This window comes from Oncorhynchus mykiss, chromosome 24 (genome assembly GCF_013265735.2).
Source record: "Oncorhynchus mykiss isolate Arlee chromosome 24, USDA_OmykA_1.1, whole genome shotgun sequence".
Lineage (NCBI taxonomy): Eukaryota > Metazoa > Chordata > Actinopteri > Salmoniformes > Salmonidae > Oncorhynchus > Oncorhynchus mykiss.
Window position 1 is genome coordinate 26,877,375 of NC_048588.1, and position 22,832 is coordinate 26,900,206.

The window sequence follows — 22,832 nt, forward strand, 5'->3', positions numbered from 1 at the left end:
CTTTTCACTGTGGGCACATTGTCATATTTATCGTTATTGCATCAATTCAGACAATTTATTGCCATATTAATTTTTGTCCCAGCTTGTCTGTGTGTGTTTGTGTGTGAGAGACTTATGAACATCCGTGTTTGTTCTCTTGCATCTATCAGTCTGGGTAACGTGTATTCCATGCTGTTTTATGTGTTTGTTTCCTGGAACATTGTGATGGTTAACTCCCATTGCATTAAATATTGAAATAACAACAAGGTTATTCTATTTCCTGTGATTTGGGTTTAGGCTCAAGCTGCTGTCTGTGTGGTTCACTTGAGGTTCTAGCAGCTTACAGTATCAGTAGGGATGTTGTACCTTTCACAACAATCTAGCTCAAACACCCGATTAGGCTAATCAAGGTGATTACTTTTGATGACTTGCTGATTTACTTCATTAGTTGAATGAGGAAGGAGCTTGTACACCATTCAGCTCTCCAGTGACCACTGAGCTGACTGTTCTAATGCACTAAGTGCTGTAGTTTAATAGCTTCTCTAAGATTTTCACAGGACGCCATGTCTATAAAGGAGTGTCAAAAGGAAATATATGGTTGGTTGTGTTCTAGATGTTGGTTCTACCAGTTTAAGGTGTTCGTTCCAAGTATTCTAAATGTTCTATCTAAGAGTTCTAGATATTGATTCTAACAGTTCTAGCTGTTCTATATATTAGTTCTAAGTGTTCTAGCTGTTGGTTCTGTTCTGGATGTGGGTTCTAAGTGTATTGTTCTCTTGTCCCCAGACCCACACCATCTTTTCTCTGCTGGGGTTGGACCATGCCTACGTCACCAGCATTGGACGACTCATCGGAGTGGTGTCCCTCAAAGAGGTGAGTGACACAGATCATCTGGGGTTGTGCACATCAACATGTCACTGTCCCATCATCATCATCATCATCATCATCGATTACAACATCACAACAGCCACCATTGTCATAGACCTCTCCATCATCGTCATCTTTCTCACTGTCACAATCATCAGCATATCATGACGTTATGACTGTAACTACTGTTCACTGAAGGAGGGAAACATCAGTACAACATACTATGGGTGATTCGCTCTTTTGCAACTTTGGTTGAATGAACTAAAATCAGGCCTGAGAAGGCCAATGAAAGGCCCCGCCTTCCACAGGTGATAAGTGTGAGCCTCGGATTCATTCCTTCAATTTAATACTGCTTTTCACCGAGCCCAGGAACATGTTGTGTGGGGACAAACAGGTGCTGTACCTCATTTCCCTCCTTCAGGGAACAGTAGTTATAGTCATAACGTTACGTTCTCTTTTCATTCAACGCCCAGGAACATGTGGTGTGGGGACAAACAGGTGCTGTACCTTGTTTCCCTCCTTCAGGGAACAGTAGTTATAGTCATAACGTTACGTTCTCTTTTCATTCAACGCCCAGGAACATGTGGTGTGGGGACAAACAGGTGCTGTACCTCATTTCCCTCCTTCAGGGAACAGTAGTTATAGTCATAACGTTACGTTCTCTTTTCATTCAACGCCCAGGAACATGTGGTGTGGGGACAAACAGGTGCTGTACCTCGTTTCCCTCCTTCAGGGAACAGTAGTTATAGTCATAACGTTCCGTTCTCTTTTCATTCAACCCCCAGGAACATGTGGTGTGGGGACAAACAGGTGCTGTACCTCGTTTCCCTCCTTCAGGGAACAGTAGTTATAGTCATAACGTTACGTTCTCTTTTCATTCAACCCCCAGGAACATGTGGTGTGGGGACAAACAAGTGCTGTACCTCGTTTCCCTCCTTCAGGGAACAGTAGTTATAGTCATAACGTTATGTTCTCTTTTCATTCAACCCCCAGGAACATGTGGTGTGGGGACAAACAGGTGCTGTACCTCGTTTCCCTCCTTCAGGGAACAGTAGTTATAGTCATAACGTTACGTTCTCTTTTCATTCAACGTCAGTACAAAATACTGTGAGAAAATGGAATCCTGACCCGACAGATTTCATTGTCCTTGTGACTTTGTGTTGTACCGAAGTTGCCTGACTGAAAGGGAACTGTCACCACCATCACACACAGTCAGCATTAATGAGCTCTGCTCTTTCCGGCCCTTCAATTGGTGACAGACAGCAAGACGAATTACTGGTTAATGTTCCTTGCAGTCTTTCCTCTCACTGTCTCTTGTTATTTCTCTCTTGCTCTCTCTTCACAAACAAAACAGGCAGAAGCACGCAGTCTTTGTAAATTGGCTAGGAAACAGGAGATTGTTGCTAAGCACAGTGTTGTTCCACTGGCTGACATTTAGGCCTTTTGTTTGGTGTTAGACAAGCAGACAAAAACAGCAGTGAGACGAGCTTCTCCTCGCCTAGTCTCCTCGCCTTGCTTCTTCAATCAATCAATCAAATGTATTTATAAAGCAATTTTTACATCAGCAGATGTCACAAAGTGCTATACAGAAACCCAGCCTAAACCCCCAAACAGCAAGCAATGCAGATGTAGAAGCACAGTGGCTAGGAAAAACTCCCTAGAAAGACAGGAACCTAGAAAGGAGCAGGAACCAGGCTCTGAGGGGTGGCCAGTCCTCTTCTGGCTGTTCCGGGTGGTGATTATAAGAGTACATGGCCATTTAAGGCCAGATTGTTCTTCAAGATGTTCAAATGTTCATAGATGACCAGCAGGGTCAAATGCAGCAGTACTTTCTCTGTCACGCAGTACTGCTGTAGCTCAGCTCTCCTTATACCTCCTAATAACTAGATATACAGGGGAGGCTGTGTTTGTGTGTGTTTAGAAACAGCTGTTGGCAAGACATCTGTCATGGTTGGGGATGGAGAGTGTGGCATGATGTCTGATCAGGGCTATTGTTAGGAGTGATAAATGTTGACTTCCATAACCATAAAATGTGGTCATTTTTACTTTATTATAGGCTTGGGCAGTATGCATATTGTCATATCTTCATACTGACCTTGTGCAATACCAGGATATTCAGTAATACCTGCACTGAACACAAGGGGAGCATTTTTTTAACCCCACTGAGCCTTTGTAATCCGAAGGTTAGAAATGCTAACAAGTACATGTCAAATCCCATAGAGAATGCTAACTAAATGCTAACAAATACTTTAGTCTCTGACCTAACGTCAAATAGCCCTTACACAGGGCTGTCCTGTTGTAAAACAAATGATAGTCCCACTAAGCACATCGCCTGGTATGGCAACTGCTCGGCATCTGACCGTAAGGTGCTACAGAGTGTAGTGTGTACATCACTGGGACCAAGCTTCCTGCCATGTAGGACCTACAGTACCAGTCAAAATGTTGGACACACCTACTCCTTCTTAGTCAAATAGCCCTTACACAGGGCTGTCCTGTTGTAAAACAAATGATAGTCCCACTAAGCACAAACCAGATGGGATGGCGTATCGCTGCAGAATGCTGTGGTAGCCATGCTGGTTAAGTGTGCCTTGAATTCTAAATAAATCACTAACAGTGTCACCAGCAAATCACCATCACACCACCTCCTCCATGCTTCACGGTGGGAACCACACAAATCAAATCCAAGTTTATTTGTCACGTGCACTGAATACAACATGAGTAGACCTTACAGTGAAATGTTCTAACCAATAGTGCAAAAAAGGTATTAGGTGAACAATGGGTAAGTAAAGAAGTAAATACAACAGTAAAAAGACAGGCTATATACAGTAGCAAGGCTATAAAAGTAGCAAGGCTACATACAGACACCGGTTAGTCAGGCTGATACAGAGAGTAGCAGTAGCGTAAAAGAGAAGTTGGCGGGTGGTGGGTGGCGGGACACAATGCAGATAGACCGGTTAGCCAATGTGCAGGAGCACTCGTTGGTCGGGCAATTGAGGTAGTATGTACATGAATGTATAGTTAAAGTGACTATGCATATATGATAAACAGAGAGTAGCAGCAGTGTAAAAGAGGGGTTGGGGGAGGCACACAATGCAAATAATCTGGGTAGCCATTTGATTACCTGTTCAGGAGTTGGGGGTAAAAACTGTTGAGAAGCCTTTTGTCCTAGACTTGGCACTCCGGTACCGCTTGCCATGCTGTAGTAAAGAGAACAGTCTATGGCTGGGGTCTGACAATTTTTAGGGCCTTCCTCTGACACTGCCTGGTGTAGAGGTCCTGGATGGCAGGCAGCTTAGCCCCAGTGATGTACTGGGCCGTACGGACTACCCTTTGTAGTGCCTTGCGGTCAGAGGCCGAGCAATTGCCGTACCAGGCTGAACGCATTGAGGAAAGAAATTCCACAAATTAACTTTTAACAAGGCACACCTGTTAATTTAAATGTGTTCCAGGTGACTACCTCATGAAGCTGGTTGAGAGAATGCCAAAAGTGTGCAAAGCTGTCATCAAGGCAAAGGGTGGCTACTTTTATTGAAACTCAAATATAAAATATATTTTGATTTGTTTAACACTTTTTTGGTTACTACATGATTCCATATGTGTTATTTCATTGTTTTGATGTCTTCACTATTATTCTACAATCTAGAAAATAGTCCAAATTAAGAAAAACCTTAGAATGAGTAGTTGTGTCCAAACGTTTGACTGGTACTGTATATATACTAGGCTGTGTCAGAGGAAGGCCCAAAAAATTGTCAAAGACTCTGGTCACCCAAGTCATAGACTGTTCTCTCTGCTTCTGCAGGGCAAGACTGCTGAACAATTAATCAAATGGCCAACCAGACTATTTCCATTGACACCCCCCCTTCTTTGTTTTTACACTGCTGCTACTCGCTGTTTATTATATATGCATGGTCTCTTTACCCCTGCCCTCATGTACAAATTACTTTAACTAACCTGTATCCCCGCACATTGACTCGGTACCGGTACCCCCTGTATATAGTCTCATTATTATTATTATTATTATTATTCTATTGTGTTACTTTTATATTTTCTTAACTATATTTTCTTAACTGATTTGTTGGTTAAGGGTTTGTAAGTAAGCATTTCACAGTAAGTTCTACACCTGTTGTATTCGGCGCATGTGACAAATACAATTTGATTTGGGAAGCTTGATTTTGGAAGAAGCTAACCACTTAGCTAGAAAGCTAACTAGCTACTAAATTAGCAAACCAAGTGCACAACTGCAGAGCATTTAGCACATTTTAGACACTTCATATTTATAAGATATCTAGCTGGCAAACATTTAGTTGTGAATTCCCTACTGTAACTAGATCATCTGGTGCATGTTGCACAGCAGAGAGTGACTCTTGTTGTTGTGTACTCGTAAAGTAAACAAACACCACATGACGGAACAACCGGTAAGCTTCATAATGAAAAACTGTGACAGGTGAAATGAAACACGCAATCTTTATCTCTTAACATATTGCATAAGTTGACTGCAGGTATTTGCTTAACAAGTAACTAGAAATATGCAAAAAAAATGTATTACTTTCAAAGAAATAGCTTCAACGGTATTGACTGTATAGAAAAAACATCCCGTAACCATTTCCAAATACCCCGATATATGGCCCAATACTACTTTATTACCATGGTAGCGGAGCCACACGCCCTATATTATCACCTGTAATATTGCCATGGTTAAACCTCACCATTCTGCTTTGGTCTACACAAAAGGGGGAAACCTAGTCAGTTGTTCAACTGAATGCCTTCAACTGAAATGTGTCTTCCGCATTTAACCCAACTGTCCTCTCTTATACAAAGCCTTAATTATTTTCAATCCCAAATTGACTGGTACTCCAGAACTGTGATCTGTAGTCCCTAAGTGTCAAAGTCTTCAGGCTAGTGGTCTGTTTTGGATTGGGAAAGTCTCTTGGCCTTTGTTGACTGATTCTTCCTGTATTATCTCTGTAGCTGCGGAAGGCCATCGAGGGTTCTGTGGCAGTGAAGGGGGTGAAAGTGCGCCCCCCTCTGTCCAGTTTCCGGGACAGTGGCACCAGCGGCAGCAGCAGCAGCAATAGCGAGAACGAAGCCACAGAGCTCCACAAGCTGTGGGACCGTCACAAATCCATGTCCCTCCCCCGGGAGCACCTGGCCTCCGACTCTGACGAGAAGTCCCAGTGAGGGGGATGGGGACAGGGAGATGGGGACAGATTTTTGGGAGAGGTATATTGGATGGGGATTGGGACAGGTTAATGTAGACAGGTATATTACCGAGGAGTGGGATGAGCGTTGACCCCCCCCACTTAAAAACCACTACTGATGCTGCAACCTCATAGCTTGGATCAATATTTAATTCTGGAATATAGAGTTCCTCTCCATCCCTCTCTCCTTTACCCCTCCTCCTGGTTGGCCTTTGGGCCCTACACTTACTCAGCTCTTATGGAGGAGGGATTGACTCACCACAGACTGGACCCTGCTCTCCACTAGGCTTGGGGGGGCCCACAACAGAATAGATCTGTGTGTTAGGGAGGGGAGAGGAGTTAAGGTGTCACTGCTTAACAAAGTTTGTCAGAACAAAATGTATAGAATGTTTTGACTGTAAAAGGGATTGCATTTTCTTTTTTGCCAACTTTGGAATTGGTGAGGAAATGTTCAGTTTGTTTGCATTTTGTGGACCTGTAAACGTTTCTTTCTGACCAGTCTTCCATATGCAGACGGTTCAACAGTGACAAGAAGATAGGCTTGTGTACCGGTATGGATGTGAGTGTATGTATTGAGTGCATGGACGCATTGGTTGGTATGTATTTACACGACGAAAGTAGCGAAACCAACCACCTGCTTTAATTCCTTTGTGATTTGAATCTTCTTATCTTATCAGACACATTTCAGTCTTATCATTTCAGCAGTGTTCTAGTTTGTTCCCATCTGTTTTAGTGACCTGGAACTGGAAATAAGTAGCCTAGTGGTTAGAGCTATGGGCCAGTAACCGAAAGGTCGCTGGTTCAAATACCTGAGGCAACAAGATGAAAAGTCTATATCTTTGAGCAACACTTAAACCTAATTTGCTCCAGGCGTGCCGTACTACTATGGCTAACCCGGTAAAACAACACATTTCCCTGCAACTATCTGGTGTGTGTGTATGTGTATGTATGTGTATGTGTATGTGACAATAACAATGTGAGACCAGAACAGTATGTGGTTCACCTTGCCTCTGTCGAGAGAACCACATACTGTTCTGGTCTCACATTGGGAGATGTCTTCACCACTCTTTCTTTCAGTCCTCTCCCTCTACCCCTATTATTTTCTGTGTTACATTAGTGCTTGAGTCTGGGTGAGAGAATAGTCTACTCTATGCAAACAGATGTACAGTATGTATGTAGGTATTCTGTAGAATGGTGAAATCATGTGTTAACATTTACCTCTCAGCATGCTTCAACACACATGCTGTGCACTCCTTTAAGAAAACACGGCCTCAAACACACACACACACAGGTTTTAATAAGAGCCAGTCCAAGAGAAGAGGGCTTTCTCTAGATGTGGCTCTTAATAAGCCTGACTGAGTATGTTGGGCTAGGGAGAGAGGAGGAGAGGAAGAAGGAGAGGGAAAAGATGGAGAGTGAATGGAAGAATGAAAGCATTTTCTGTTATCTAATCTGCTGTGTTAGGGAGTTTTCTTCAATAGAACCCAGGGTAGCTTTCTGGTTGGCCAACTTCACATCCCAACTGTCCAGTAAACACTACGGTGATCAGAGTAAGGTCAGACCCAGACCACATAGAACCAGTTTAAATAATGCTGACCAGTAGCCAACTGACTGAAACTAGATATCTGAACTAACTGACCAAAGATCAAACATCCATACTGACCAATTAGAAGCCGTCAGCATTACCGATCGGTGATCTATACATGGCTAATGATAAAGCACTCCATTGCTACTACAGTATGATTTATCAATAGTCCTACTGATGTATAGAGCTGCCTAGAGGACGTCTGGTTATATGGTTAAGAGTCTGACCTCAGTGATTTTTGACTTATTCATGTATTTTCCTCACAACAGTCATTGGCTTAATGTGCTGCATGGTTTCCTTAGTCATTTGAATGTATTTAACTATTAAGTATGTTTTGCTTGGTGATATAAGCCCCAAACTGGACAAGCCCAGTGTGCAGCTTCCAATCAGATCACATACACTCCCTTATTGAATTGTCGGCAAAAAAAAAAAAAAAGTAAGTATGGCCACTACTCGTTTTCTTTCAGTCTCTCATTCGCTCTCTCTCTCACTGATTGATTAACAGGCAGGGGTCATTTTGAGACTTCTTTCTTCCTCCCTCCTTTGTAATGTTTGCACTGAAAGGCCTGATGCCTCTGAAAAGGACTGAGCAGGGTCACTTCCTGTGTCAAACACTCTTTCCACCTGCAATTGTTGTTATTTGGATTTACTGTTTTCACCCAGCAATATCATAATTTCTGCTCACATACGCAAGCTCAGAGTATCTAACTGTGCTTATACACATTCAGACTCCTTACTCATTGCCACATTGAATAAAGGACACACACACACACTAACATCTTCGCAGACTGACATGCCCATCCTCACATGCAGAGAGACACACTCACACACCTTGAGTGACAGCATGGCTTTGCATGAAAGAGTGCATGTGACTTTGAAGGCTGTGTTTTCATATTGTTAGAACTATGACCAACGGAATATATGAGAAATATACTGTTGTGTATACAGGGTTGGATAGGTTACTTTCTAAGTGTAACCCTGGGTGTATATCATTTTAATGGACAATGTCAATATGCTGATGGCTATTTTGTTGAATGTTTTTATTCTCACTTATTTTGCATCTTTTCTCATTGCATTAGTTTTGATCTAGGTTTGATTGGCATTCATTCATACAACGAGCTTTAATCATGGCTTATTTTGGAAAAGGAGATGGGCTTTTTGGGGAATGTGTGGATTTAAGACTTTGCTATACGTTTACAGATTTAACATAGTTAACATCATTGCTGTAATACATGATTGTTAATTTAAAATCTAACTGATCTACATTTCTATCTATGGAGTTGCTCTTCCTGCAACTCCTTTTTAGTTTTTGTTGCGTATTGCTCTTTCCTGTCTGATTGTTATAAAAAGGTCCAATGTTCAATGTTTTTCCAGCCTTGCAGCATGTACCCAACATTTCTACAATGTTTATGTATGTCATTTGTATAATGCAAGTAACACTATAACGCTAGCAGAATGAGACCCACTACCTGAAGTAACAGGAACATTTAACCAACGTTTATAGAATGTTTAAAGGACCCATGGGTGTTCTCGGTGGTCTGTATGACATCGTCATTTCACAAGTGCCTACATCATCCTGGCCCCTGCATGGTAACAGGGGTAGGATAGGTTTTCTCTGCAAATGAATGTGAAACGTTTTTAAGGGATAGAAATGACTACCCATGTCTCTGCATTTGATATGTATATATACACACACACACACGATGTGTCAGTACAGTGTGCAGCCATGACAACTCTCCGTTGTCAGTCCCCAAGTCCCCAAAGGGACCAGCCAAAATGCACGTTTGATTTGCTTTGGGTTTTGTATTTTTCAGATGGGTTTTTCATTATTTTTCGTTTCTCTGAAGTCATTCTATCCTTATTTCCTTTTCTGTTCTCTATGGCATCATTTACTACAAGATAGATATTTTAGGGCAGGCACATATTTATTAATAGGTATTAATCAAAATAGAAGAATCTGATTTGTTCGTTTTTTTATTATTTTGATTTGAATGATTAGGTAATCAACTTGTACAATAATGATTGTTCATCTCACTTTCTAACCAGATTTTAATATATGACTTGACATGAATGCAAGAACCTTATTTTTGTAAAGAAATTGAAAAATGTTAAACAATATGTACGTTATGACACACACTGTCTGTTTGGTCCCAGGCCATTTCTGGATTCTGCTGCTTGTACTGTCTCTGTCTGACTCTGGACTGTATGATGTGTTATAGGCCCACTATGGAAACTCACTGGGGTCAAACCAGCCAGAGTTTAACAAGTCCAGTGCTATTTTTCACAATTTGTTTTTATATCAGGGATGAATAAAGACATTTTTAACAAATGGGAGTCTGGAATCTTCTTTTACCTCACCCCTCCTCTTTTTCTCTCATCCCCCTCTCCTCCCAGAAGCTGTAGAACAGCAACTGTTTTTTTTATCTTTCTGTTTTTTTATCACTCTCTCATTCTTTCCCTCTGGAGTGTGTTTGTTGTTTAAAAAAAATCTGTTTTTCTGAGTGAAATGCCATCTGTACTGAAATGGGCAGATAAATGCTTAATTATAGCTAAATGGGTTAATTTGTTAAGGTGTGAAAAGTATACCTCTCTCCCTGTGGAGCCTAGCGTCTTTGTTCCAGACAGCTGTGCTGTAGAGTAGGGTGTGTTTTAAACTGCCCCGTCCCTGCTGTTCCAGATGAGATAACAGTCCCGTCTCTGACGCCTTTTGTTCTGGATTATGTCACTGTGTAATCTGTAATCCCTGTAATCTGACCAACACTCAACACTGCAATCTGAGATGAGACCTAACACTGCCCAATCCTGTTAGAGATTTCAATTATTCATGTCTGTCTGTCTGTGTGTGAGAGAAACAGAGTATGTGTATGAGGGAGAGAAAATGGTACAAAACAAAACGTTTTTTTTTTAACCTATCTTCTGTAGTTTATTGGCATACTACAAGCCATTTGTATTGTGGTGGTGCTGGTGCTAGTTCTTGACGGTGGTGGTGCTAGTCCTTGGAACAGTTTTACACATGCTCAACACAACCACTTTCAGTTTCATCTCCTGTCCCAGGCGATGTGGACTTCATATTGATGAATAATAAATGAAGGTGTCACAGTAAAAGTCTGTCTCCCCAGATTGGCAGAGAGTGAGGAGGATACAAGGGGGGACTATTTTAACTGTGACTCATAGTCAGACAGGCAGATTGATGTAATTGCTGCAAAAAAAAAGTGCAGAGGGCTCTATGAAGAAAGTTTCCCTGAGCAAACTAAACTCTGTCTGACTTACGACTGATACTGTGTGAGCGAGAGGCTAGGAGAATGGTGAGAGGAGATGACAAGCATGACATTTCTTTTTGCTTCTCTTAAAACTTGTCAGACCAATTATCATCCAAGATACTACTGGCTCTATGGTTCTGAACAAGTATTCATTGTCAGGAAATATGCAAGAAATAGCTAGTCACTTATTCATGAACAGAGCTCTATCTCAGGTCTACCCAGTGTGTTCAGTATGGGGGGGGTGGTCTATCTGTAACCTGGCCTGAACGTTTCTTTGACCAGGATGTGTGTGTATGTTATAAACCAAACCCCATGTTACTTACTTTAATATGGTGCAATGTTAAAGATACCTTTTGTTTTTTTTTTATGCATTTTCTTTGATTCATTTATTAAATCAACAATCAACATTAACCCATAAACAAAAATAAAAAATCAACTGAAATCAAATCATTTTTTTAACGATAGCGTTTGACTACATCACATCTCTTCTATGTATAAAACTGGAGGGTGAAAATAGAAACCGATCTGAAGTCAGAGGTGGGCCTCAGAGCGATATGCAGGGGGTGTAGGAGGATCCATAACCCTCATAGTGGGGATCCTCATGACACTGACCACCAGCATGCCCTCAGGGGTCAGTGTGCCACTGACCGACAGGGGGTCCATGTCCTCCGGTAGCAGGGTCTTATGGGTAAAAGTATCACTGACACTCCCATCCTCCAACACCTGAGGGAGAGAAGGTATGGTGAGAGAATGAGGGAGGAAGAAGGAAGAGAAATAGAAGAGGGCCAGCAGAGGAGTAAAGGAGAGATGGAGAAGAGAGGTAATATAATGAGGGAAGGTCAAGGAAGGGGGGAAGGTGAGAAGAGGTGGAATCGAGGATAAATCAAGGGAAGAAGGGGTGGTGAGATGAAGGTGAGAAACAGTGAGGTCAGTACATACAGCTCTATCTTTTGATCACTGTTGTCGTACCAGGAAATGCAAATTGTAGTGTATTCAAGGTTTAAAAAGGCTTCTAAAGTGTGTAACTTCCACTTAAAAATGTCAGACTTGATTTGCTCTAACAAAAAAATTTATCAACCCCTAGGAAAATGTCCATTAATTATAATCCACATAATTTAAAAGTCCTGTTGCTGAAGTCTTTTTTTCCTGATGTGAGAATCAGGGTCATATTAAGATGGTGGGGAGCTGAGATCAGGCAGAGAATCACAACAAACGGTTGACAAAGAGCAGTATTTGTCTAAGCAGGGCCTTGGGGCTGCATGGTGAATGGATGAGAGGACTGGATGTTGGCTTTATTAAGTGGTTCTCTGGCCTGTTAAAGAGGAGCTGTGACATGGTTGCCTTACAGAATCAGCAGCAGTTTCCTCTCTCTCCACTTTGCCATTTACTACTGATTACAAACTTCTTACACATGGCTGAGGCTGGGAGAGCAGGAGGCCTAGTGAGATTATACAGAACAATTAATGGTTGCAGGAATGTTCCTGGACATCATGTAACACAAACTCGTAGTCCATTCAAGGTTTAAGAAGGCTTCTAAAGTTTGCTATTTCATCTTTAAAATGTCAGCCTTGATTTGCCCTAACAAAAATGTGTCAACCCTTACAAATAATGTAAATTAATTATAATATTCAAAACAAATCACATTTCCTGCCGGATTATTTTTCTGCTGTAGCAAACTGGCTCAAATTAAGGTATGGCATCTGTATATAGCTCTCCAATAGCCTCACCCTTCACACTTCTCCCTCATCATCCCCCAGTACACAATAACCAAGCACATCATTAAACAGGACACACAATGCACACACACACATCATTGCACTTATAATTTGTACCTACAGTGTGCACACAGACACATCCTCTTTCACCAATGGGTACCCACACGTACACACTATAACCTTCAGACACTCACCTTTTCAGCGTGGATGACTATGTTGTGGTTGTAGGCCATCAACACTATGTCATGAGGTTCAAACTGACTGACGTCAGCTGACATGTAGTAACTTTCCCCCAACGATCTGACCATGCCCATACTGGCAGGACGACCTGTCACAGTGCCACTTGTTGGGCCTGGAGGGAAGTGCAGACAAAACAGTTAGTGGAGGAGACTTGAATATGTTGATTTATTCAATTCTTATTTTCTTGTTCTCATTACCATCACCAACTTGGTGAAGAATAAACATAGCAAGAGAAAATATAGAAAGGAATTAAGGGAAGGATATAAGGATATATTTCAGTTTTATGTGGAGACAACTGGAGAATACATGCCATTTGAGCTCATGAGTGAGCAATGATTCTGTTTGGAACATAAAGCTCATTTAATTCCCAGAAAGAACCTGAGTGGTATACTACGAAGCAAGCTAGATCTAATCAGGCTTTTATAAAGCTAGCCAGCTTCAGTTAGCTTCACATTCTAGGTCAGAGGGACCGGCTCCAGTCATAAGGGACAGAAGCGGTCGCTTAGGGCCCCCAGCCACTAGGGGGCCCCGAATAAAAAAATAAATAAATTGGGGTCTCAATTTACTGTAGTTTATAGTAGAATATGCAAGCTGTAAGTTAAACATTTGGTTGTGCATCAGCAGTTTTTCTCTTGTTTAGTCAGACACTGACAGTCACTCAATTAACCATGTCAGGTAACAATTTTTCGATTGGTAAATTAGTCTAGCCAGTTATCTAAACTTGTAATAATCATGGCCGAATACCGACCGGGCACTCGGGACATGTAGCCAGGGGCCTGGCCTCCAGTGGGCCCCGATTGATTTTGATGATCACCCTCACTCAGATATTATTAACGTGGCATAAATCATGGCAAAATGGGTAGAATTGCAGGAAATTAGCTTTAAACTGCAAAAATGTTCTCTCTACCCCTCGGAAAAATGTGTAGAACTACAGAAAACTTGTTTAAAACACACAAAAAACAACTACAAAATATGTAATCAGTCCTCTTCCTCAAATGAAGACACAGACACTTCATTCAGGATAAATGGAGTTAGCCCTGAGTTATGCTGCGTTCAAAACAACTGGGAACTTGGAAATCTCTGACTTCAGTGCGGTCAAGACAACTGAGAACTCCTACTGGGGAAAAAAATATTTTTAACTGTCTCAGCCAACTCGGAATTCCAAGTCAGAAACTCTGGCATCTTTCTAGAGCTCCGCCCTGGAGCAGGTTAGTTCTGAAGGATTCATTGCCATAGAAATGTACCTGAACATAAGGTGAGCCACCTTCATATGACTGGGTTAACTCAGAGTTGACTAAAGTTGCCTCGCTGAGACCTGGTATGTAGTATACCCCTCAGCACAAAATAGAGTCAAACTCAAGCCCCGTTTATCCCCGGTGCTAACCTGCGTCCTTTGTACCGGTGGTGCGAACATGCTGATTGTGCCCATATTTTCAGACAGGTGTAGATGATCAAAAGGCACATTATGATCTGATCTTACTGCCCAACTGCGGAGGTAGTCAGGCACGCATTGTGTCTGGATATCTCACAAGTGTAAACGGATCTGGACAATGAAACCATTTAAATCCTAATTATTCCGACTAAAATCATTGACAGGTGGCACCATTAATCTATGACGCCAACATGTATTAAAATAAATAAAATATTAATTTGAAAGAATATCTGTCAAATAGTTATCATTCAGAGAGGAACCAAAGACTTACTCTTAAATGCCGCCAACTTGTTTTTTTCTTTAACCGTTTTACTTTTTACATATTCACTTTATTATTTACAACATATGTTCAATGTAATACAGAGAAAAATGTCAAAGTTTGATATATTTCACAATATCATTTGTAATAATCATATTGATTTGGGTTATTAGACATCCAGTAGCTACACACAGTCCATAAACAGTCTTTAAAGCCATCGTTATAATTTTGTATGTGTTTGGCTCTGAGGAAGCTCCTTAGTTTTAATTTCCCTCTTTGGCATTTTAGCACCTAATAGAGTTTCACTGCCTCGACACTGTCCAACACTCAGGCAGGCCTCTTATAGCCTATTAAAGCATTTTAGCTAAGACACTGGAGACTGGTTGGAGCCCAATGGCAGACATCTCCCACTGTTCTGATTCATTATCTTCTTTGAGATGCTGCTTTTCTACCAGAATACATGTAACTTCCACAGTCAAGCTTCTTGGTCATTCCACAAATACAGTGCCTTTTGATATTTCAAGTACAAATTGTGCACCAATACCGTGTTTTAAAAGTATGTTATATTAAATTAAATGCCCTGTAATATAAACCAAATGGAACATTTTATAAATCAGATATTTTATATTAACAAATATTTGCTAAAGTGCCAAAAATCTGCATTTTGACATCTCCCACGTCATTTTTACGTAATGACATGTTATAGAAACACCTTGTTTTGAGATGTCACTTGGTTTTTAGAAACTTACCCCGCAAACAATAGACTTCCTCAGACTCGTTCTGCAATAGGGGGCCTGTGTGTGAGCATGCCCATGTTGAAGTCAGAAGTTTACATACACTTATGTTGAAGTCATGAACACTCATTTTTCAACACTACACAAAGTTCTTGTCAACAAACTATACTTTTGGCAAGTCGGTTAGGACATCTACTTTGTGCATGGCACAAGTAAATTTTCCAACAATTGTTTACAGACAGATTACTTCACTTATAATTCACAATTCCAGAAAATTATGTCATGGCTTTAGACATAATTTGAGTCAATTGGTGGTCTACCTGTGGATGTCTTTCAAGGCCTACCTTCAAACTCAGTTCCTCTTTGCTTGACATCATGGGGATATCAAAAGAAATCAGCCAAGACCTCAGAAAAAAAATGTAGACGACCACAAGTCTGGTTCATCCTTGGGAGCAATTTCCAAACGCCTGAAGGTGCCACGTTCATCTGTACAAACAATAGTACGCAAGTATAAACACCATGGGACCACACAGCCGTCATACCGCTCAGGAAGGAGACGCGTTCTGTCTCCTAGAGATGATCGTACTTTGGTGCGAAAAGTGCAAATCAATCCCAGAACAACAGCAAAGGACCTTGTGAAGATGCTGGAGGAAACCGGTACAAAAGTATCTACATCCACAGTAAAACGAGTCCTATATCAACATGACCTGAAAGGCTGCTCAGTTGGAAGAAGCCACTGCTCCAAAACTGCCATAAAAAAGCCAGACTACGGTTTGCAACTACACATGGAGAAATGTCCTCTGGTCTGATGAAACAAAAATAGAACTGTTTGGCCATAATGACCATCGTTATGTTTGGAGGAAAAGGGGGAGGCTTGCAAGCCAAAGAACACCATCCTAACCGTAAAGCATGGGGGTGGCAGCATCATGTTGTGGGGGTGCTTTGCTGCAGGAGGGACTGGTGCACTTCACAAAATAGATGACATCATGAGGTAGGACATGTGGATATATTGAAGCAACATCTCAAGACATCAGTTAAAGCTTGGTCACAAATGGGTCTTCCAAATGGACAATGACCCCAAGCATACTTCCAAAGTTGTGGCAAAATGGCTTAAGGACAACAAAGTCAAGGTATTGGAGTGGCCATCACAAAGCCCTGACCTCAATCCCATAGAAAAGTTATGGGCGGAACTGAAAAAGCGTGTGTGAGCAAGGAGGCCAACAAACCTGACTCAGTTGCACCAGCTCTGTCAGGAGAAATAGGCCAAAATTCACCCAATTTATTGTGGGAAGCTTGTGGAAGGCTACCCGAAACGTTTGACCCAAGTTAAAACATTCAAGGCAATGCTACCAAATACTAATTGAGTGTATGTAAACTTCTGACCCACTGGGAATGTGATGAAAGAAATAAAAGCTGAAATAAATCATTCTCTCTACTATTATTCTGATATTTCACATTCTTAAAATAAAGTGGAGTTCGATCTTAACTGACCTATGACAGCCAATTTTACAAGGATTAAATGTCAGGAGTTTTTGAAAACTGAGTTTAAATGCATTTGGCTAAGGTGTATGTAAACTTCAGACTTCAACTGTTCATCACCATAATGAGAGCTCTGCCATTCCTAAAAGGCACATGTAAGTGTTTTTGGAGCCTTTGTCTATGTTTTATCCTTGGCCCCCATACTGCAGAACAAGCCTGTTGTTTCTTAAAAGCAAGTGAAATGGCATGACAAGTGTCTAGACACTCCTATAACATGCCATTTACATCGGAAATTGAGAATTGGTAAAACAAAACAAAAAGTGGTCTTGACCTTTTAACGGCGAACCCTGTTACTTGAACTGAACTTTTGTTTTAATATGTTAAAAATATATTTTTAAGAAATATTGGACATGTAAGAGTCAACTCTCTTTCGTCATTTTGTGGTAGAAAACTGAGCATGTTCAAAATAACTAGTCAACCCATATTTGGATGGGCTAAAAATGATTTAACAAGTTAAAACATTTTGTTAAACTATTCAATTACTCCTCCCTGTTGTCCCTCAAGGGCACATCAACAGATTTTTTTACCTCGTCAGCTTGGAGATTTGAACCAGCAACCTATTGGTTATTGGCCCAGCGCTCTTATCTGCTCATAACCACTAGGCTACCTTTCATCCAAGGTGCAGGAGCCTGGCCCTGGATAGCTTCTGCTCAATTTAACTGCTGTTTACTTTTTTTAATTTTGCCTTTATTTAACTAGGCAAGTCAGTTAAGAACAAATTCTTATTTACAATGATGGCCTAGGAACAAGGGGTTAACTGCCTTGTTCAGGGGCAGAATAACAGATTTTTACCTTGTCAGCTCGGGGATTCAATCTAACAACCTTTTGGTTACTGGCCCAACACTCTAACCACTAGCCTACCTGCCGCCCCCTACCTACCATTGATGTTATTCACCCAAACCCCCAACTCCCCCTCACCCCAACAACCCCCCACTCACCTGGGTGCCCGTAAGAGTCTTTGCAGTGTCGGCTGAAGGGGGCCAGACACAAGGGGGCCACATCCCCCTCCTCTCCAAACAGGCTTTGGGGTCCCACCCCTGCTGCCTCCAGGAAAGGCTCAAACAGGGGGTCCCCCGCCCCACCGCCAGACTCCTCTGACCGGTAGGTGCTGGAACTGCTGTAGCAGGCTGACGAGCGGAACGAGGAAGAGGAGGAACGGCTGGATGAAGAGCTGGTCAGAGCCATGGTGAGAATTGGTGTCTAAAACACACACACACACACACACACACACTGAAACTACAACTAACTCAGTGAGATTATTTTACTACTAAATTGTTGTCAACACACCAAGACAAAGCTGGTGGCTCTGTTGTTCTTTAGAATCAGCCCAGATACTCTTCAGAAGTCAGTAACCCCTTTTTCCACTGCACACACACTGACACTGAGCTCTCTGCTGTCTCTCTGGGTGTAATTTAACAAAGTCCCAAAGCATTCTGGGAAAGTGGCATGCTATGGTGTAGTCCTCTTTTCTCCTTACAAGGTGGTGTGTCCAGCGATGGTAGCCAGGAATAACGGTAAAAGAGATAAGATGTGTGTTCCTCACGCATGCAAGTTTACACACACACACACACACACACACACACACACACACACACACACACACACACACACACACACACACACACACACACACACACACACACACACACACACACACACACACACACACACACACAAACTCTAAAGTAACATAGAGATTACTGAGCCAAGGGGTGCACTCAGAGATGTTTTAGGTATGTGGTCAGAGATAACAGAATGAGAACAACAGGTTGAGAAGGTTGTGGGAACGTTGTGCTAACGTTGCTTTTTAAACCATCATTTGACTGTCACTCTGTACGTCCTGCTGCAGGATTCCTTTAGGATTTTTGTATGCATTTTATGACAGAACATTATGTCTGTACTTTATGGAGGCACGTTACTTCATACACGTACTTTAAGCCAGCACTTTATGCCAGTACTTTACACCAGCATGTTATGCCAGTACTTTATGCCAGAAGTTTAAGCCAGTACTTTATGCAAGCATGTTATGCCAGTACTTTATGCCAGAAGTTTATGCCAGTACTTTATGCAAGCATGTTATGCCAGTACTTTATGTTTGTACTTCATGCCAGCACATTACGCAAGTACTTTATGCCAGTACGTTATGCCAGTACTTTATGCCAGCATGTTATGCCAGTATGTTATGCCAGGACTTTACGCCAGTACTTTATGCAAGTATGTTATGCCAGTACTTTATGCAAGTATGTTATGCCAGCACTTTACGCCAGTACGGCATGCCAGTACGTTATGCCAGTACATTATGCCAGCATGTTATGCCAGTACTTTATGCCAGCATGTTATGACAGTACTTAATGCCAGTACGTTATGCCAGTACTTTATGTCAGCAAGTTATGATTGTACTTAATGCCAGTACGTTATGCCAGTACATTATGCAAGTACGTTATGCCAGTACTTCATGCCAGCATGTTATGACAGTACTTTATGCCAGCATGTTATGACAGTACTTAATGTCAGTATGTTATGACAGTACTTAATGTCAGCATGTTATGACAGTACTTAATGTCAGCATGTTATGACAGTACTTAATGTCAGCATGTTATGACAGTACTTAATGTCAGTATGTTATGACAGTACTTAATGCCAGCATGTTATGACAGTACTTAATGTCAACATGTTATGACAGTACTTAATGTCAGTATGTTATGACAGTACTTAATGTCAGCATGTTATGACAGTACTTAATGTCAGCATGTTATGACAGTACTTAATGTCAGCATGTTATGACAGTACTTAATGTCAGCATGTTATGCCAGTACTTAATGCCAGCATGTTATGACAGTACTTAATGTCAACATGTTATGACAGTACTTAATGTCAGCATGTTATGACAGTACTTAATGCCAGCATGTTATGACAGTACTTAATGTCAGCATGTTATGACAGTACTTAATGTCAGCATGTTATGACAGTACTTAATGCCAGCATGTTATGACAGTACTTAATGTCAGCATGTAATGACAGTACTTAATGCCAGCATGTTATGACAGTACTTAATGTCAGCATGTTATGACAGTACTTAATGTCAGCATGTTATGACAGTACTTAATGTCAGCATGTTATGCCAGTACTTTATGCCAGCATGTTATGCCAGTACTTTATGCCAGCATGTTATGACAGTACTTTATGCCAGCATGTTATGCCATTACTTTATGCCAGCATGTTATGACAGTACTTCATGCCAGCATGTTATGCCATTACTTAATGCCAGTATGTTATGCCAGTACTTTATTTAAGTATTTTATGCCAGCACGTTATGCCAGTACTTAATGCCAGTACTTTATTTAAGTATTTTATGCCAGCATGTTATGACAGTACTTAATGCCAGTACTTCATTTAAGTATTTTATGCCAGCATGTTATGACAGTACTTAATGCCAGTACTTTATTGAAGTATTTTATGCCAGCATGTTATGACAGTACTTAATGCCAGTACTTTATTTAAGTATTTTAGGCCAGCATGCTATGACAGTACTTAATGCCAGTATGTTATGCCAGTACTTTATGCCAGCATGTTATGCCAGTACTTTATGCCAGCATGTTATGCCAGTACTTTATGCCAGCATGTTATGACAGTATTTTATGCCAGCATGTTATGCCAGTACTTTATGCCAGCATGTTATGACAGTATTTTATGCCAGCATGTTATGCCAGTACTTTATGCCAGCATATTATGACAATATTTTATGCCAGCATGTTATGCCAGTACTTTATGCCAGTACTTTATTTAAGTATTTTATGCCAGCACGTTATGCCAGTACTTTATGCCAGCATATTATGACAATATTTTATGCCAGCATGTTATGCCAGTACTTTATGCCAGTACTTTATTTAATTATTTTATGCCAGCACGTTATGCCAGTATTAAGCTGTTGACTTGCTGGGACTACATTTGGAGAAATGTTCTGTGAATCAAGTCGATTATTCTAAGGTCTCCAGCTGGGACTACATTTCGAGAAATGTTCTGTGAATCAAGTCGATTATCAAGTCGATTATCATTCTATGAAATGGTTATAAAAACAAGTTAGTATTATAGCACGTATGACTGTTAACATTCACAATACAATACCCATAAGTACAGAATTACATTATTGTCATCTGGAGCCAGATGTTTTACCATTTTGACTGTGTTAGAAAATGAAAACTTTTCAAAGACGATATTCTCTCATGTCCAAGTCAGTAAGTCAATTTCCCTGGAGATATACAGTGGCTTGCGAAAGTATTCACCCCCTTGGCATTTTTCCTATTTTGTTGCCTTACAACCTGGATTTAAAATGGATTTGTAGGGGGTTGTATCATTTGATTTAAACAACATGCCTGCCACTTTGAAGATGCAAAATGTTTTTATTGTGAAACAAACAAGAAATCAGACAAAAAAACTGAAAACTTGAACGTCCATAACTATTCACTATTCGAAAGTCAATACCACCTTTTGCAGCAATTACAGCTGCATGTCTCTTGGGGTATGTCTCTATAAGCTTGGCACATCTAGCCACTGGGATTTTTGCCCATTCTTCAAGGCATGACTGCTCCAGGTCCAAATTGGATGGGTTCCGCTGGTGTACAGCAATCTTCAAGTCATATGAGGATTCTGTGTTATGCACTATAACCCGTTACCATATATGTGATTGAATATTATCTGCTGTTGGCTTGTGTGGATGTATGTATGTGTTATGCAACATAGCTGACTTGAAACATTGTTAACAGTTTCAGGGCCATGGGCCTTTCTCGTGATGGAAAAATACAGAATAAGATGAAGACATAAGAACTGTGCAATGAGTTGGGGGGGCACATTCAGAACGTAGTGTTGCGAGAACAAACAGTATTTTGTTAGATAACAGGAGCCAGGTGCGCGATAACGGTATCGAGCATGAGCGCATAGATATTCTTCACAGCAACCGTTACATCTATCAACTGAAGCGCTTAGCGGGCTGGGACCAGCCTCTGCGCCAACAACCAACGATAGGCTGGGTGAGTTTAAATCACGCCCAGTCTCTACTCTGACAGGCCGGCTCAGAAGCAGGAACTATTTCTGTCAAGGTATATTTATAATATCTTTGTCAAGAACAAACAAACATAAATATATAAAACTGTATTTTTTTGTGAAGAATCAACAACAAGTGGGACACAATCATGAAGTGGAAAGACATTTATTGGATATTTCAAACTTTTTTAACAAATCAAAAACTGAAAAATTGGGCGTGCAAAATTATTCAGCCCCTTTACTTTCAGTGCAGCAAACTCTCTCCAGAAGTTCAGTGAGGATCTCTGAATGATCCAATGTTGACCTAAATGACTAATGATGATAAATACAATCCACCTGTGTAATCAAGTCTCCGTATAAATGCACCTGCACTGTGATAGTCTCAGAGGTCCGTTAAAAGCGCAGAGAGCATCATGAAGAACAAGGAACACACCAGGCAGGTGTGAGATACTGTTGTGAAGAAGTTTAAAGCCGGATTTGGATACAAAAAGATTTCCCAAGCTTTAAACATCCCAAGGAGCACTGTGCAAGCGATAATATTGAAATGGAAGGAGTATCAGACCACTGCAAATCTACCAAGACCTGGCCGTCCCTCTAAACTTTCAGCTCATACAAGGAGAAGACTGATCAGAGATGCAGCCAAGAGGCCCATGATCACTCTGGATGAACTGCAGAGATCTACAGCTGAGGTGGGAGACTCTGTCCATAGGACAACAATCAGTCGTATATTGCACAAATCTGGCCTTTATGGAAGAGTGGCAAGAAGAAAGCCATTTCTTAAAGATATCCATAAAAAGTGTTGTTTAAAGTTTGCCACAAGCCACCTGGGAGACACACCAAACATGTGGAAGAAGGTGCTCTGGTCAGATGAAACCAAAATTGAACTTTTTGGCAACAATGCAAAACGTTATGTTTGGCGTAAAAGCAACACAGCTCATCACCCTGAACACACCATACCCACTGTCAAACATGGTGGTGGCAGCA

The 22,832-nt window shown here is 41.1% G+C and overlaps 2 protein-coding genes across 3 annotated transcripts in view; one reads left to right on the top strand and one right to left on the bottom strand.

Moving 5' to 3' along the window:
- Window positions 1-9,958, top strand: part of LOC110504090 (chloride channel protein 2) — a 198,402-nt gene extending 188,444 nt beyond the window's left edge. For both annotated transcript variants that reach the window (XM_036961146.1, XM_036961147.1), the window contains 2 exons: window positions 766-852; window positions 5,815-9,958. In XM_036961146.1, the coding sequence (XP_036817041.1) occupies window positions 766-852; window positions 5,815-6,024 (297 nt within the window). In that variant the 3' untranslated portion in view covers window positions 6,025-9,958. The remainder of the gene's footprint in view (window positions 1-765; window positions 853-5,814) is intronic.
- On the bottom strand, window positions 8,785-18,226 carry LOC110504092 (heat shock protein beta-7). Its single transcript, XM_021582917.2, has 4 exons — window positions 18,096-18,226; window positions 17,747-18,008; window positions 12,799-12,956; window positions 8,785-11,612 (listed from the first exon to the last, which is right to left on the bottom strand). The coding sequence occupies exons 2-4, from the start codon at window positions 17,991-17,993 to the stop codon at window positions 11,421-11,423; spliced, it is 597 nt and encodes a 198-aa protein (XP_021438592.1). The 5' UTR covers window positions 17,994-18,008; window positions 18,096-18,226; the 3' UTR covers window positions 8,785-11,420.
- Between the last annotated feature and the right edge of the window lie 4,606 nt (window positions 18,227-22,832).